This window comes from Lepisma saccharinum, chromosome 29 (genome assembly GCF_977018435.1).
Source record: "Lepisma saccharinum chromosome 29, izLepSacc3.1, whole genome shotgun sequence".
Lineage (NCBI taxonomy): Eukaryota > Metazoa > Arthropoda > Insecta > Zygentoma > Lepismatidae > Lepisma > Lepisma saccharinum.
The window spans coordinates 13,138,247-13,157,612 of record NC_139257.1 but is presented as its reverse complement, the minus strand read 5'-3'; the positions used below and the strand labels follow the sequence as shown (position 1 = coordinate 13,157,612).

The following is a 19,366-nucleotide window of genomic DNA, read 5'->3' as shown; positions in this document are numbered from 1 at the left end:
AAGATATCAGTTGGATTAGCTATATTTACCGACACCGGCCGATACTTTTTCAATATTTTAATCTTTCGCGAGGCTTGCAAATATGAAGCAAGCACTTTCAGGGTGTCCTTGAATTTATGCATAATTCCAAGTTTCCGTTATTTTGAACCAATGTTGTATGGAAAAGTGTAATACTGATTACTGATAGATGTTATCCTAATAAGAATAATTAATTAATAGGTTCTATCTTAAAGGGTTTAGTTCTCGATAGTTTTCATATTTGAGATGCATTAGTAAAGTGATACTTGCATAAATGAACAGTTCTTTCTTTCGCATAAGTTTGCAGTGATATATAATTATGTTTATTAGGTGAGAATTTCTTGTATTAAATTCATGGTGTCAATAAAATATAAATGTACATTTAAATGTATTTGTTTTGTGTGTGTGTTACAAAGGTTTTCCAAATTCTGCGCCTTTTGTTGGATTATTTGGTTATTTTACGTTGCGTTTTTGTACCGCTAGGTTAACTGTGACGATAAGATGGATAAACTACTACAATTAAACATACATCCGCTGTATTTTTTTTTCCAGGGAAGGGTAAACAAGGTATTTTTCCAAGGTGTCGAATGAGGCATATTTTCTCCCAAAATAGTATTATCTCCTAAAAAAAAAACTTCAGTTTGAAGTTAGCATGCACCTGTAACGCCCTTCTAATAAGTATCATATATTGAGATTGAAATGAAATTATAATGTGTAAAATGTACAAATTTTAGGTTAAAATTTATTTTCTAGGGTGGCCGTAGCCCCTCCCCAACTTTCCAAACGTTCATACAATTAAATGGATACACGGTCAAACAAACACCCATAAGAGAATGGAAGAAAGGACGCTAAACCTTTGACTACGAAGAATAGCATTCATTGTATTTTTCAAGCTCTCTCCGCCTCCCAACCCCACTTTTTACTTTACGGTAATGGAACAGCACGGAAACTGAATGTTGTCGTAAGTTTGATATAATGATGTTCTAATCTGTCAAGTTGCTTCTACAGTTCCTTGCAATGCGAGTTGCGAAAACATACCAGAAAAAGGGTTAAAGGTGAATTACTTGCTCATCCCTCCCTCATTGTTGAGCTACTGCAGCATTGCTGTTGTAAACAGAGTTGCACGCATAACTAAGCGGAAAACCGCCACTATCAACAACAAGCAACAAAAGACGGGACCTCGCTCGCTCTCGCTTTCTCTCCCCCTCTCCCTCTCTCGCGCAGGTTCGTAGGAGTGAGTCATCGACGGGGAGCGTTGGCAGCATACAAGCAAAGCTCACGACTCCTGAGGAACTACCACTTGTCATGGCAGTTCCTTTTCGGGAGGCAGTTCACCGGAGCTCGCTCACTCAAGCACTCTCGATGTTGGTTTCGTGCAGCTGAAGTGAGGGGGTGGGGGTGGGGGAGGACTTGCTGGAGTTAGCTTGAGTGAAAAGAATTAGGAGAGAGGGAACTCCGCCTACTACTCCACCTACCACAAGAAAACCAGAGCACGTACACAGCAGAAACAAAACAAAACACCGTCGCTCTCTCTCGTAGTCATGAGTCATCGACGTAGCTGGAACTGCAGGAGCGGTTGACAACGTACACTCAAAGCTCACGACTCCGAGGAACGACCGCAGAGGAACTGCTCGTTCACTCCGAAGGAGCGAGCAGTTCACAGTTCCCAAGAGGGAGTCGTTCAAAAGGAACGACTCGTTCACGAACGACCCATCACTACAGTAGTACGCGTACAACCGTAGTAGTGGTCCTTAAATATGGATCGTGAAGTGAAAGTTGCAGTGAAAGTGAAACTAGAGTGAACATAGTCATCATCTCCATGTTAAAATGAAATTTAGTCTTGATTAAATCTTGATATGCCAGTTCTTTTATGCTTCGTAAATACTAAACATCTTTCCAGGTTTTCACTTTAAGTGGATTAACATTGCTGATTTTCAGATAAAAATGCAAGTTTCCTAATGTGTAATCCGAGGACACGCTTCAGCATTTGAGATTTGTAGAATTATTGTTTCGTGATACTGTTTTACATAAATAAATTAGTGCCACACGTTAAATAAAATAACGTGCAAAGGCAAGTTTTGTAACTAAAAAGCAAGTATAAGTTGTTAAATCACTACATTTTGATTCCAATTTCAAGCTTAAAAACAATAGAAAGTGTATATTTGATTCATAGCTCGCGTAACTTGTGGCAAATTAGTCCAGTGGTACAGTTTTTGCTTTGGAATCTGAAGGTTGTACGTTCGAATCCGGTACACTTTAATTGTATCGCGTAACATGATATTGTCATGAAACATCGTATGATTAACTTCATTGGAAAAATGTAAATATATGTATATTTTAGTGAAAATTGGTAGAATTACTTACGTGATAATTTATGAATAATTTGTAACATGAATAGTACAGTGCATTTTAAAATGATCAATATATTTATATTTATTGAATCGTGAAAAAATATAATATTACATAATTGTGAAACTAATACCTCATTTCTACAAAGGAATGACCTTAGAACTAAATTTTTAAACTCTGGAAAAATACATTACTGATGTTTTTACTTATCTCTGTTGTATCATAAAAGAGCGCTTAATTGTTTTCTCTCAATATAAGACTTTCAAAATTGTGATTTACCTGTTCCCAGATTACATTATGAAACTTGATGTGACTTTTTCAGCATTCCATATCAACAATTCATAACCAGTTTTTGCACATGGAAAAAGTTGCATTGTGCTTATAAATACACTAAGCTGTTTTGTTAATATGCAAATGGTCAAGTTATAATACTACTAGCTTCTGCTGTTGCTGACAGTCGTATGTTCAAAGATACAAACATTTCTTACAATTATTTTCCAAAGGTTTGATTGATTGATTGATTTGCTTTATTTTACTTCGCTTTTTTGTGCCACTTTTGGCTAATTTGCAAAGATATGCTAACCACTCTGCCACGGGGACCGGCTATTTTCCAAAGGATTCGTCGCTTTGTGACCAGAGGATTCGTGCGAGCAAGCGTAAAGTAGTCAATATACATTTTTATGTCGTAAAACATACAAAATGTGTGTGTGTGTGGTTTATATTTCAATGCAGAAGACTGTATGGGGAATCTACTAGCATCCGTAAACGTGTGTTTACAGGAAATGTGAACAGCATTGACTTCATGTTGCTACGAATTAGTGATATTAATTATTTGAATTATTAATCCTTAGATTTTCTTAGAGAGAAAGAGAGAGGGTATCTCGTCGATCTCACCTCAAAAAGTGTCGAAATGTTTGGTCTCATTGTCATCTCAAGTTTTAAAAGACACAACTCGTCTCAAAATTCGAGACGAAACTGAGATAAAACTGAGATTACTCTCATCACCTCACAATCTCCAATTCCAAAAAAATCTCCATGGGCCTATGTAGGTTTAACTATAGTTCGAGTTTTTTTTTCCGAACCCCTTTTACAAAGTTTATAACTAAGTTATGGACAAAAATGGGTGATAATTTAGAGAAGCACTTAAGTCTAAGCTGGACCATTTGCCAACGCCAACAAAGCAGTTTTCGAAATTTCCTTTACTTTTATAAAGCGCTATGATATCCGAAAATCTGAGAAATTATATTTGCTTGGAATTCCTTCCAGAGCATTCACATGAGTCTTCGCGTGGTTTACTTTTGTTGTTGTCTAGATATAATATTTGCAACAGTTTCGTGGCTATGTAAGCCTCTAGACAACAGTGAAATCAAACCACACGAAGATTCGCCTGAATGTTCTAGAAGGAATTCTAAGCAGATTTATTTTTTACTGGATTTTATAGGTCTTCGAAAATAGAAGCAAAGACTGCTTTGCTGGCGGAGGCCAAAGCATGTCGTTCATGTCGACATTCATAATTGGCGGTTCCATTATTCCAAGAGAGAAATAGTGTATCCTGTGTAGGATCATAGAAATATCTGCAAAAGAAAAATATCAGTAATTGAAGTGTTTCTTTGTGTTATGTATGAAGAGTCTATTCGCAAATTATTAACAAGATCATAGTGTATGAAATAAATTTTAGATAAACCTATTCACTTCCTAGTAATTTTGAATAACCTTCTTCCCCTTTTAGATTCGTCTTTTTATTCGATATTCGATCTACAGTTTAAATTAGGATATGAACCTCTGAATTGATTTCAGAATACCTTGATTCAAAGTAATAACATATCTAAGCCACCGAAACTTTTCATTGGAATACAATACATCCATTTGGATTAACGTCTTAAACTCAACTTCTGTGTATTAGCTTCAGAGCAAGTCACGCCTAATAATAAATGTCAGGATAGTTTTAATACCTCTTGAATGCACAACTGCTTCAATGTAATAGATGAACAAATAATATTATACCTAAATAAGAAATTTCGTTTTGTACAAGTCCTATTTAATTTACTAACATTTCCTTCTTCAAGAGCGAAGAATACATTGAAATCTAATGTTAGAAAATATAAATCTTCAAAGATTTGAGTAACAGAACTAAATTCTTTTTATCTCGCCCTTGTTCTCGGGATTTATGGTGAATTGTAGTTTCCCACCAATAGGGAATTTGTAATAATTTAGATTGTTACTGAAGATATAAAATATTTTACCAGTATCATCATTATTTTCTGTTAGGATACTGTTCAAGTGGATAATTAGCAGTCCATTAAATTAGACAAGAGATCAGTGAGATTTGGTGGGGCTATCTGAACAGGCACTTCCATGGCTTGTTTTCTAAACCCGAACAGATTCGTGGTTATTTTATTGGCAAATATTACATTGGTTGCTATTTTTTATGCGATAGTGACCCCATGGTAATGTGTGTATCTCACATGAGATAATCTGTCTCTTGTCGTCCTCTGAATCCAGTGCAATTTTCCTCACTTTATTTGTGGTTCAATATGTGATCGACACTGTGGATTCTCCTCTCCTCGCTCAGTTTGGGAGACCTAGTTTTGAGGCAGTCGTAATAATCATCAAAGGAGAGTTTGTTCTCTACTATGGTTCTACTCACTCCCTTAGTTTTTTGATGGTGTCTCTCTCTGATCTAATTATCCGTTGTGAACAAGTCCAGAAACATTCCGAAACGTGTCCGCACACCAGAAAATGAGGCTGCAGTGCACCAGAAAATGCTTCAGAGTCCTACCAAATCAACCCGACGCCTATCACGTCGATCATGCGGATGAATACTCCACGTGGACCTGCACATGCATCCCTATCGAGTGTCTTTGTTCATGCATTAAAACCAGCAGATGCTCCTCAGCACCCTGAGTTTTGTGAGTGGCTGTTCACTGAGATAACAATGCATGGCTTGGACATGGATATGTTCTTTATTTCTGATGAAGCCTGGTTTCACCTAAGTAGTTATGTCAACTCACAGAATCACAGGTTCGGGCAGCGCAGAATCCGCATTATTTCCACGAAACACCATTGCATGAGCAGAAGGTTGGGGTTTGGTGTGCAGTGTCTGCATGCCGCATTATTGGTCCCTTCTTCTTTCATCAGATGCTGAATTCGGAGCGTTACATTGCCGACATTTTGAATCCATTTGTGGCAGCATTAACTGAGGAGGAAAAGACCTATGGTTACTTCCAACAGGACGGAGCAACTGACCATACAGCCGGCCGAACCTTGGAGCACCTTTACACAATCTTCACGCCTGACAGAGTTGTTAGCAGAGGTCAGTTTGGTCTCGGCCCTAGCTGAACTGCAGCAGAACATTTTGGATGAGATTGCAGCACTTCCAGCCGTCCAGCTTCGATCTGCCTTCCACAACTTGCTGACCAGGGCCCAAAAATGCCAAGAGATGAATGGTGGTCATTTTCAACATCTGCTATACTCAGGTTAGTACCGTATTTCCTTTCCTTTGCTGTATTTCTTTGTTCTCAGTATTTATATAAACATATATATATTGTAGAGATATGGTGATTAAAAATATGAGAAATCCTCGTCAAGAGATTATTTTATGCTTGTTCATTCACTGGAATTGTCCGACCGCCGAGCAATCTCAAGAATGTGCACGCTTCGATATTTTTTCAGAGCTTTTGACTGAGAGGTAAATACGTGGATCTAACATGATTCAGCGTGTTCGAAAGGTGTAAAAACCTTTCAAGGCAAAAGATTATAAAAGCAAGCTTGCACCAGAGCTCGCTCTCATTTCTCTATTTTACTCATATACTTTAAAACGAACTAAACTACAACGATGGTGTACAAAGTTTACGGCTGCATAAGCCTGCAGCCATTCGTGCAGGATTGCTCGGAATAGTGAGCCAAGGGTCGCAGTATCAAACCTTGGCACCAGTCACAATTCGGTCAGCAAGAAGCATTTGGACAAGAACATCATTCATCTACCAGGTATGAACAAGCGTGAATAACCTAAATTCAATCATCCATATATCCTTTCTCTTAGTCGGAGCAGGTTCAACTCACAAGTATAATTAAGCTCTACCTAAATGTGTTACTGAAGCATCCCTGCGACCTCTGATCCCTGGTGAAAGAGAGATTACAACAATATTTATTTTCAAGGGAAGGTCTTTAATGTTATTTGAATTGGACTGAAGCATGGGACTTAAAAATGCAATTTGCGAGGTAATAAGACAAAATACTAGTATCGGATGACATGACACTTATGTTCCCACATTTTGGAAAATAATTTTAAAAAACTTTGGAAATTGGGTACATGCCCATGTCTCTTAATTGACACAAAAAATAATGATCCTGTCTCATAGTAGGAACATGTAAATACAATTCACCAAAATTTACCCAATACTTAAATAATAAGGGGGCAGCAATGAAAGAAGGAAAGCTTTGTGGTTGGAATAAATTTTTCTAAATTTCTGCATTGTTTTCCAAAATATGATTTCTTTACATGACTAGAATAATGATATAATTGAGACATTTAAGGCCAAATCTGTATTTAAAAAAATCAAAGGGAAAAGGGGAGGCATTGGGATTAAAAGGAATACACAGTCTTCAAGAATTGGTACGTCTAGTAACTGCATGAGCTTTTGCATTCAATGGGTGCTTTCCGAAAGTGGCACGAGTTTAATTCAAAGATGTTATGGCAACTTCCCGTTCAATAAGTGCTTTCCTTTGTTTTGTGCAAGAAAGAACTTATTCCTACCACATTGTGCAAAAAACAACAATTTACGTAGCTAGTAATGTGAACCAGGCAGGTGTTGGGCCAGAGCAAAACATCTGAAACATGTGATCATGTGCAAGGGAATTTCACACAAGTATTCCAGTTAATGACGAAAATTATTAAGAATTCTTACTAAAAGAATGTACTTAAGATTTGGTCGAAATCTGGGTGTACAGAGATGAACAGCTCGTATATTAGGGAGATTATCTCATATAGTGACATGTGTGACTTTTGAAGGAAAAATCTGACAGTATTTTGTCTTTTGTTCATATATTTGCAAAGAAAACGGTTGGTTTTTTATCCTAAATTATTTTGGAGTAAGGATCATATGCTCACCATGGAACAACCAGCTGTTTTTTCATTGAACATGATATTGCAGAAAAATTAATGTGACAATTTATACAGATGCTATGTCATAAACAGAGGACAACAAAAAGACGACTTCACAAGCTTTCTCCTCCTCTGAAAAATGAAGCCTCAAAATGAGAATAAACCTAAATAACATTATATAGCTTTTCCGAATCTTGTACTTTAGTAAAATACCACATTTTTACATTTTCATGTAATTTGGAACTAATAGAATCCTATGTAAGCTGAAAACCTCTACATCATTTGACTATAGAAAATAAAGATTTCCACAAAATGATAATTCCCACTTGAACAGCGAGTCGAATCTAATTTCTTTTTAAATTCGTAAGTTTCCAGTCAGTTTTGAGACTATTATGTTTACTTAGAGTTGACATCAGTTCTGCAATCTGAGTCTCAGGAGTCAGGTCTGGGATAAGTTGCCTCCAATTATGCATATTTTAACACCATTTTGTACATTCACGAACATAGCAAAGGTTGAAGTAATCGTTTTTATAAGTCTACGAAACGTGTATTGTTTAGTACAAAGGAACTGCATAGGAAGGTATATTAGGTACTTTTACTTGCAGATCTCGATAATGTTTTATAGATATAAGCCCTTAGCCATGTGAACAAAACAAACAATGGCTAACCAATGTTTAATCATTTACTGATTGGAAGTATTTAAGTATAATGTAAACATAAAAAAAGCAGATTAATGGAAGCCTGCATATTACTCAACCTACGTATCATTCACAAAATGCATTAGAAATCTAAACTATACAAGAGTTGTAACCTCATGAGTTCAAATTTTTCTGACTCCCAATCTGAAAATATATCTTCACAATTCTCAAGACATCATGATGTAGGTGTAATTGGGTTTTATCCCTTATGAGAGATGGTGGATGCCCCCAAAATTCATTGAAAAGCAAATTTCTAGGAAATTAGTATCTACATGCCGAAGTATCAGTAAGGACAGCCAGAGCACTAGAGGTTCCATGCTTAAGACGGCATAGTGGCTGCTGATCCTGAAGTGCCCTGAAGTTGCAGTCTGATGAAAGGACCTCTCAATTAGGTGAAAGAACAAGCAGAGCCTTTACACCACATTAAAAAAATATATATTTTTCAAATTATTTACTGCACATTAAATACATGCGAGAACACAAAAGGCTAAACAAGCATGAAACCTTGAATTTCTTGAATTAATTGGATCCTGTTAAAATAATATGTTAAATGTTGTATAGAAAATAGGCTATTAAGCTATATAAATTTCTGAATGTAGTCTAAGATCTTGCATCTGTGCACATGACTTCTTACATGTTGAACACACAAAGCGCATCTCTTCAGTATGAATTCCAAAATGGTTTTCAAGACCTTCCTTCCGTGCAAATGATGTGTTGCATGGTGAACGCATATAGGGCTTCTCTCCATTAAGAATTATTAATTGTTTCCTAAGGGCTTCTCTCCATTAAGAATTATTAATTGTTTCCTAAGATTAGACTTCGCTGTAAATGCAATATTACACAATGAGCAGGCAAAGGGTTTCTTTCTCTCCAGTATGAATTATTAAATGTTTTCTAAGATGTTCCTTCTGTGTAAATGATTTGTTACACATTGAGCACAGGTAAGGTTTCTCTCCAGTATGAATTCTTAAATGTTTCCTAAGATTTGACTTCAGTGTAAATGCATTATTACACACTGAGCATGCAAACTGTTTCTCCCCAGTATGAATCATTAAATGATTTCTAAGATCTTCCTTTCGTGCAAATGATTTGTTACATGTTGAACACACATAGGGCTTCTCTCCAGTATGAATTATTAAATGTTTTCTAAGATCTTCCTTTCGTGCAAATGATTTGTTACATGTTGAACACATATGGGGTTTCTCTCCAGTATGAATTGTTAAATGTTTTCTAAGACCATCCTTCCTTAAAAATGATTTGTTACATATTGAACACACATGGGGCTTCTCTCCTGTATGAATTCTTAAATGTCTTTCAAAACCTTCCTTCTGTGTAAATGATTTGTTGCATGTTGAACACATATGGGGCTTCTCTCCAGTATGGATAATTAAATGAGATTCAAGACATTTCTTAAATGTAAATGATTTGCTGCATGTTGAACACACATAGGGCCTCTCTCCAGTATGAATTCGTAAATGTCTTTCAAGACCTTCCTTCCTTGCAAATGATTTGTTACATGTTGAACACAGATAGGGCTTCTCTCCAGTATGAATTATTAAATGTTTTCCAAGATCTTCCTTTCTTGCAAATGATTTGTTACACGTTGAACACAGATGAGGCTTCTCTCCAGTATGAATTCTTAAATGTTTTCTAAGACCATCCTTCCTTAAAAATGATTTGTTACATATTGAACACACATGGGGCTTCTCTCCTGTATGATTTCTTAAATGTCTTTCAAAACCTTCCTTCTGTGTAAATGATTTGTTACATGTTGAACACAGATAGGGCTTCTCTCCAGTATGAATTATTAAATGTTTTCCAAGATCTTCCTTTCGTGCAAATGATTTGTTACACGTTGAACACAGATGAGGCTTCTCTCCAGTATGAATTCTTAAATGTCTTTCAAGACCTTCCTTTCGTGAAAATAATTTGTTACACGTTGAACACAGATGGAGCTTCCCTCCAGTATGAATTCTTAAATGTCTTTGAAGACCTTCCTTTCGTGCAAATGATTTGTTACATGTTGAACACACATAGGGCTTCTCTCCAGAATGAACTATCAAATGTTTTTGAAGGTGTGATTTCCATGCAAATGATTTCTTACACATTGAACAGACAAAGCACTTTTCGACACTGTGAGCTTTTGAATGTTCCTTAAGATAGTTCAACAGTCCAAATGACTTATTGCATTTTGAACATCTAAAGGGTTTCTCAACACTATGAAGCCGTAAATGATTTGCAAGAATTTCCTTTCGTGAAAATGGTTTATTGCACGTTGAGCAGAGGTAGGGTTTCTCTCCGACATGAATTATTAAATGTTTCCTAAGATTTGACTTCTGTGTAAATGCATTATTACACACTGAACATACAAAGGGCTTGTCTCCAGTAGGAGTTCTTGAATGTTTTTGAAGATCTTCCTTGCTCACAACACTATGAGTTTTCAAATGCTTGCTAAAACATTGTTTCAATGCTAAAGGATTAATACAGGTTGAACACATAGAAGACCTTTCACCACCATCAAGTCCTGTATATTGCATGAGACATTTTATCTCCTTAAATGATTCCTTGCACATTGAGCACTCAAACGATTTTGTTCTAGTATGATTTTGTACGTGAACCGCAAGTTCACATGTATCAAAAAACAAATTACTTCCATCATTCCAAATGGCAAAACCTTCAGAGTTTGAAGATTTTGTAGATACTCCTTCCCTTGCAGGTTCTGGAGTAGTTCCACTATTATTTGTCGCAGAGCAGAATACTGTCGCTAGTGTGGAGCTGCAAGAAAGAAATCTATTGAAAGTGATTTGGGTCGAAGATATGAATGTATAGCATTATCCAAGTATTTTTATTGAAGAGCAGAGCTAATCAATACAAACAAAAACACACACACACACACACCACTGCCACTGATAACTTGGAAGGAGACATATGTTATTAACCCTTAACTAGGCATGTGGGGGTAAATTTGACCCCCAGGTACATACTTTATTTTATGCCCAGACACTTGTGGGCTGGTCATACTGCTAGCTTACTAGTACCTTTCTAAAACAGTATGATTCAAATGTGAAGATCATTCTTTCAATATGTGAGTAACGGAAGCTAGGTGGAACTGTTCCAAGTTGCTGGGGGCCAAATTTACCCCTCTGTGCCTGGTAAGGTGTGCAATTTTTGTTAATTACTTTTAATTTTTTTAAATTTAAAAAAAAAAGGGTTGTGCAACTACTGTACAACATTGTATAAGGCATTCCACATCTGGAGTACCCCATTATGCTTGCAAGGTGAAGTACCCAAAAATATATATTTGTGTCATTTTAAAATTTCTTTAAAACAATTACCGTGATGATAATAGAAGCACGTTTGTTATTTGCAGTAACAATATTAAAGAAGATTGAAATATCCTAAGCTTGCTTTTCCTAGGTCTATTTGAGACTGATTTCTTAATATTAAGTGTTTTTATATAACTTTTCTGTCACTTTTGGCTAATCGCGACAATGAGGATGAGTGATTATATTATGAAATTGATGAAGCAATACTCACAAAGAACAATCATCCCCAGACCGGGATTCGAACCCGGGAACCCTGGTATCGTGGCATGCTGTGGTAACCAACCACTCCAACACAAAGTTCTACTCCTAGGCCTACCTGAATTGAAATTGGTTTCTTTTGGGAATCTTACACACACAGCATAGTGCTACAAGTACAGGCTTTTACAAGAAAGTTATGTTGTCTTTGGGGAGGGTCATAAACCCCCTTTAGCCCAGTAAAAAGAATTTAAAAGAAGGAAAAGATGCCAAAAAGATGGAAGGCTACAAAAGAAATGTATAGCCTCCAAACCTTATCAAAAGTCTTTAGTATAGTGTTTGGTAGAGCTTTGTTTTAAAGCTCACTTTATGCACAACAAGGCTAATCAGGTTTTGCAGTTTAAAGTGAGGTCCAAACAACTTGTACCTCAACCTTGCATCAAACCCGTGGCTCCTTAATTTCAAAGAAGCGACTTTACCATGCTATCTATCAAAGGAAGAAAAATGAAAACTGTCCCACAACTTCTCAAGACACAGACTGTTGCATTTGGAACAAAATAGGGAGGAGAAAAGGTTCTTCCACATTCTGATAGGGGAGGAAGTGTGATAATTTACATTTCTTAACATTTTAATTGTCTTTCTCAAAAATGGGACAAGGCCTTAATGTTTTGCTTTTTTTTATATTTCCAGGTATTTGTACATATATTCAGCTACAAAATGGCATAGTTAATTTTTTTGCTTGATGCTGTTTGGAGATAAGCTTAATTCTAAAGTTGTGGATTTCGCAGGGTTTCAAATTTGCACATTTATTTCTCATTACCTACTTCAACATATAAAAAAATTAAGCCAAACAAAAAAATACATCTATCTCACTTTGTTCAAATTTTAAATTATGGATCTTAACAACAGATATTTATGTCATATAAATTCTTAATGTGTGTTAACATAATTTATGACAGCTGAATAAAAAAATGTCTAGCCTAAAATCCTGCAAATCGCTGAATATCATTGAACTTTCGATGAGTACTGTGCCAGAGAAATATCAAACAAGCTGAGCAGAAGCATTTCTCAAGGAAGGCATAAATACTTGCAGTGATTTAACATAATCTTATATTACATTATTAAAATACTTTGCACTTGGTCCATAACAAGAAAAAAGAAACGGAAGAGGGTAGGATATGAACCTACGATGTTTCATTCTTGACGAAAAACTATAACAGGGTGACTAACCAACTGTTCCGTGAGATTACTAAGGAGAAACTCTGTAAAACAAGTTCGTCTCAGTGGAAACAAACTCATGTGTGAGTTCTGAACAATTTTTCACCACAGATCAAGGAAAAGACTCACTTTGCAGAATTCCCAATTTAAGGAAATTGGTGGCAGCGAAATACATAGCTATCCAACGATCACAAACTTTCAATTCCTATATTAACATACATAGTTGGTAATGTGAATGTATTTTGTTGCATGTGGAATAAAATGTAATGCTATCAAGCATGATGTAGCCATTGTGGGATACAAGTGGGCCATTGCAAACTGTAAAATGATGCAGACTATGCCAAATAGTCTACATGAGAGATTTTCAAATAACGCACATAAGCATTTCTACATATAGACGATAGAACTACAAGGTGGGCGAAAAGTAACTACGCAAAAAAAATTGCTGTAGTTCTTGTAATATTTAAGCAATCTGAATGAAACTTTCTGCACATATACATTATGGAATAGGATTGCATATGTGCATATGAATTTCACAATGCATTGATGATTTCTTATATTTTCAGTAAGATGACTTAACCATTTGACAACCCAGGGGCAAGTGCAGATCATGCAAGCTACGAGGCGTGGAATTCAGTAACTGCTGTGCAACCGAGCCTGTGGTCTTAAGACAGTTATTGTCTCTGGCGATAGTTGCATTTCTACCCTTCACTGTACGCCACAACCTCTGCACAGCAACCACTGAATTCCATGCGTCGTAGCATGCCACAATCTGTGCTTGATCTTGGGCTGTTATGGGGTTAGTTATCCTACTGAAAAGATAACAAAACATCATCATGTGAAATTTTCATGCACACATGCAATCCTATTCCATAATGCATGTGTACAGAAAGATTCATTCACATTGCTTAAATATTGCAGAAACTACAGCAAAGTTTTAATGTCTAGTTACTTCTCGCCTACCCTGTAGAACTACAAAGAGTCCTTAAGTTTTCTTGCGTTTTATTAATTCAAAAGATTCTTGCTCTTGATTAAAACACTATTTAAGATGTTTACAACATAAACAACATTGCTACTTATTTCCTTAGATCAAAAGTAAGGTTTTGCCAACACTAACCTTCGGTCATAGCTACAGAACATTATCTTACAAGCTACTATAACTATTATCTCCAAGGTTTATGGCTGGTAAAATTTAGTTCTTTGCAGTAGAAACTAAAATTCAATGCTGAATCTTGTGATGCATCTACATGAATCTGTGCATGATTCTTCTTCAATTTGCTATATTTTAGTAGCAGTTGACAGTTGCCTTTAATCTTGTGATACAATTTAGGGCCAGTGACAGACTGTATCCCCTAGTATATAATGTTAAATACTTTAAAAACAGTAGATTTAGATGTCCCAAATATTTTCATTTTTTTATTCCCAAAACCTGGTTCTATTCACACTCAAAAGTGAAAATGTGAGTGGCACAAAAGCAAATGTAATAATAACCTAACAAAAATGTAAAATTATGATCGGTATCGAACATAACAACATGAATTTCTTAACACCACTTAATCTAACACTCCCAAACAAGGAAAAGCAATCATCTGTTAGAAGGTTATCTTTTAGTGATATGCTGAAGAATAATCAACAATATGTGCCAAATTCAGCATATTCGAGAGCACTTTCACTTTCTTTCAAACAAAATATCATTGTACTATGTGCATGCATAAAGCCACAAAATGCATGGAACTGTCAACAGAACCAAATCTAGCATTGCTAGAGTCGAACAGCTATATGAAAGAGGCTGACCTTGAAAAAGTTTCGATGCGCAGTAGCAAAAGAAGGAGGTACAGACTGTCGTAGAAAATGTGCATTATCGTTCTTTTAGTTTTCGAGCGATAAGAATCGGTTCAGTTTTTGTTGTGACTGTTCATGTTTCTTCAGTGTGATCACAAAAATTTCTCAACGTACATGTGCAAGATGGCTACAGAAACACCTAAGTGTTGTGTGCTACACAAACAAGCACGAGATATGGTGTACAAAGTGTATCAATCCTTCCAAAGCGAATCTCGCAGTGCAGACAGTGCCTCATGTTCGCCAGGGAGTAGGGTAGCTTTTTTTTTTTTTGCTTGCTTGGCAAACGTCGTAATCAGCGAAAGAATGTTATGCACTTGGATGATTTTGATAAAGGGGTATTGCGTAATATTATATTTGATATGTACGCAAATTTCCTACTGCAGTGAAATTCAGGGCTAAATTGCAGGAAGCTGGTTTGCAAGCAGTATGTGGTCAGTATTAAAAATTTTGAAGAACATGGGGTTCAGATATAGGAAATGCAATGATGGGAGGACATCTTTAATGGACAGGGGTGATGTTGTAACTGCGAGAGTGATTTTGAAAGCTGGTAATGTAATTATGTACTATTTAGATGAAACCTGGGTCAACCAGTATCACAGGAAGACGAGCTGCTGGAGAATGAGTGATGGTTCTGGTAGGTTAAAGGTGCCACTAGGGAAAAGTGCTTGTCTTATAGTGTGACATGCTGGATTAGCTGCTACAGGCTTTGTGCACCAAAGTAAATTGTTTTTCCGCTCCAAAACAAACAATATTGACTATCATTCATAAATGAAGTCTGCAGTATTTCGAAAGTGGTTTTACAAGCAGTTCTTGCTATTTCTCGCTCCTGAATCCATGACTGTAATGGACAACGCGAGCATACATTCCTTGCAAGTTGATAAAACACCTTTCATGAACACAAGGAAGGGGGATATTATGGCATTGCTCTCTAACAAGAACATTCCCCACACAAGTATGGAAACCAGATTAGAGTTGTTACAGACTCACAAAAGTTACGAAATCGATATAAGAGCAAGAGAATATGGTCACAGAGTTGTTTGTCTCCAACCTTATCATTGTCAGTACAACCTAATTGAAATGATTTGGGGCACAGGTGAATGGGTACGTAGCTGACAAGAACAAGACTTTCAAAATTGCCGACGTAGAGAAACTGACTCACGAAGCAATAGACAGAATAGGTGTTTCCAAGTGGGCAGATTGTGTGGCTCATCCAGAAAAAAAATACAATAAGATGACTTCCAGCATGAAATAGTCAAAGAGCATGTCATTGAGCAGGTCATTATAAATTTGCAAGATGTAGATTCTGAAGGTTGACAGCTGTACGGAATGAGCGTTATGTATGTAAATTGCATTTTAAATTTTCTTTCAGTTCATATTATGCATGCCAGGCAGTTGTTTTGTTATTGCGAGTGCCACAATACTAGCACATGGTATCTGTGGCAAACAAAGTTGCATTTGCCATGCCGTGAAAGGAAAGAATGAATCAAGTTCTTCTCTCATGTTCTCATAACATATCACTAAAAATATTATACGAGCTTAAAATTTTGAGCTTTTTTGTAATTTTTTTACTGGAAGTTATTTCAAAACTAATTTAATAAAAATCGGCTCACAAGAGAACTTTTTCTCTATACAATAATGGTCAATGAAATATTTTCATTTTCTTTTACATACTTTCAAGATTCTGCATGTTTAATTTACAGAACAATACGATTGTCTAAAGCTTTCTGGTAATACTTGTGCAGGATTAGCATCGATTGTTACAATAATAGCTGTACAGCGACAATTTACAATTATTCGAATGTACACCATTGTTTTTTATTTTGTAAGAGCTGGCATGTAAGAATGGTGAGTAGGTGGCAACAGTGGAAATGTATCTTCCTCTCTCTCTGTGCAGAGTTGTCAAGGTCAGCCATTTTCATATCCCTATTCAACATTAAGTAACATGAAAGTACAGGTTGGTGCATATTGTATATACCAATATCACTTGCCAACAACGTCAAAACGCAAGTGCGTATGTGGAAAAGTATCCTATGCTTAGGCAGATGCAAGTCTGGCAATCAGTCTGCCATTGATTGTTGGCAGTTCATCTGAAAGTATTTCATCCAGTAGACGTAGCAGGCACCTTGATGACAGTCCAATGACGGTAGCTGTTAAACTCGGCCAGAGCATCAAAACATGATACCATGGATCAGACAATAGAGAGCCAATGGCAGTGTGGAGAAACAGAAGTCTGCAGATCGGAGAAGGTGTATTCTCTGCCATCCTGTTGCTTCTCAGTTCAGTGCCTGCTGCATCTCCTGAATGGAACCCATTTAGATGAATGCTTCCACTGGCACGAGTCATGTCTTAACTGGCCAACGTTCCATGGTAGACTGATGGCCAGACTTGCATCTGCCTAAGGATGGGAGACTTCTGCTCATGCGCACCTGCATTCTGACAGGATTGCCAAATGATAATAGCAGATACAATATGCACCACCCTGTACTATCAGGTCCTCAGTCACTCTAATAAATGGAGTTCACCTGCACAAATGATAACACCACAATCACCAGAATTCACGTGAGATCTTGTGAGAACAATAACCCAAAATACAACATTTAATAAGTAATCATCCACATGCACAACATATCACAAGGAGCTGTGAATGATGTAATGGCATGATAAATAGTTTAACATAAAAACACTCATTACATTGTTATAATGCATCTCCGTTGAATTAAAACAACAGGTGGAGTGGTGAGCACAGCATGCTACGATGCCAGGAGTCCAAGTTCAAATACCTGATGGGGCATGGGTGTTATTTGCGAGTGTGCCTTCATCAATGTCATTCTATCATCACACATCTTCATGATTAGCCAAAGTGGAAGAAAAGTGAAGTAAAATAAACCAAATCAATTAATCAAAATGTTCACAACAAAATATTCTTAACTTTTGTTCTTAAAGATGGGTGACCGGGAGAGTTGAAATGTATGCTTCATTGTTTAGTTGCTACAAGCAAAAATTCATATGCCTCTGCCCATATACAAGAAGAAGTTCTGAATATTACTAAATATTCAAGCTGAGGAAATATGATCAAAGTATTGCGGTACTCGGTTTCATTAATTTGAAAATACTTCATGCACTCACCTTTCTGTCTCTGCAGATGAATCGTTATGTTCAATTGAGAGTTCACTCTTCACATCTTCAGGCTCTATATTAACATTGTCACTGTAATCACTTTTGCATGCAACAGCACCAAACTGTGCAATGTTATCACTCGCATTGAAATCTCTACTATCCTCCGGCAAAAATTCATTATTCCCAGCACCGGAGTTCAAGTATATGTGAAAGGAGCTACCAGCAACATCCTCTGACTCCTCTACTTTAATTAGTTCCTCCCTTGGTTCACATTTAATAAATGATGATGGTGATGGCTGCCAAGTGTTTTCAGTTGACTCTTCATTTGGTTCACTCTTGGTTGAACAACTCATGAGGTCAGGTTCTTCCTTCAGTAGGTTGGACAATGAGAGATCATGAAACTCAATCTGCAATGATGAGGAAAAGGCACTTGCTATCTGAAAATACATTTTACGCACAAAAATCAGATGGTGCTCAAATTGAAGACAATATACAATACATACATAAATATGTATACATGTATGTGTGCATGCAACAAGCAAAAAAGGAAAGCAGACTCACAGCACTCCTAAAAATACTGAAGTTTTGAGAAGTTGTAAAGTGATGGTTAGGGAGGGTTGGATGTTTTTCTCTTGCAGGAAATGGGGTGTGTGTTTGCACTCAGGCTGACGTGTAGGCTTTCTCTCTCGTACTTTTCATACTGTGGTGTTGGCAGATTGGAATAAGGATAAGATGACTGCTACCCAGAAGCAATCATTGAAAGGGATACTGTGATGGTTGGTATGGTAGCAAAAGTTAAGTCCGGGTTGTGGGTGGAGCGACAGTTGTTGATCCTGAGGTTGAGGGTCGTTGATGATTCCCCCAGGAAAAAGCCACCAAAGATGTTGCAGGTGAGGACATAGAGAAGGTTTGATGTGTGGTAGGTCCTTTTAGGGTAGAGGGTAAATTTGGGAGATTTACCTGGAGACTTGGGTGGCAGGACATTCACAGTTGACAATGATTGGCGTAAGCAGAGGTTGTAGATCTGTCGGGAGGTGGGTTTAAGTGTGGAGGTGTTGTCCTCTTAGAGCCAGAGAAAATGGGATGGCTCTCATGATGTGGAATGCGTGGGAGCTGGAGAAGTGTAGATATTGCATGTGCTTGGTGGGTCTCACGTGCATGGGTGTTCCCAAATGATTGAATTGTTTTTTTAAGTCCACTTTATGCACAGTAAGGCTAATCGGGACTGGACCTACAGTTTAAAGTGGGATCGGAACTACAATGTGCCCCCACCGGATATCAAATTCAGGACCCCTTGAACTCAAGGCAACAACGCTACCACTGCACCATCGAGCAGGCCCTGGTGTTCTCAAATGACCTTCCTCAATGTGTACATGCAGTTTGGATGGTAGAGAGGTTCCAGACGAACTTGATGGAGCAGACGTGGCTGAGTTGCTCCAGGAAAATGGATAGGGATGGTTCTCCATGTATCCACATCATGAAGATGTGGCAGAGGAGAG

General features: G+C 37.1%; 1 protein-coding gene across 1 annotated transcript in view; it reads right to left on the bottom strand.

Moving 5' to 3' along the window:
* Nucleotides 1-19,366, bottom strand: part of LOC145981396 (uncharacterized) — a 50,356-nt gene that overhangs the window by 22,818 nt on the left and 8,172 nt on the right. Inside the window, exons 2-3 of the mRNA XM_083114633.1 lie at nucleotides 17,877-18,304; nucleotides 9,867-10,944 (exon numbers count right to left, since the gene is read on the bottom strand). Coding sequence (XP_082970759.1) covers nucleotides 9,867-10,944; nucleotides 17,877-18,220 — 1,422 coding nt within the window. The 5' untranslated portion in view covers nucleotides 18,221-18,304. The remainder of the gene's footprint in view (nucleotides 1-9,866; nucleotides 10,945-17,876; nucleotides 18,305-19,366) is intronic.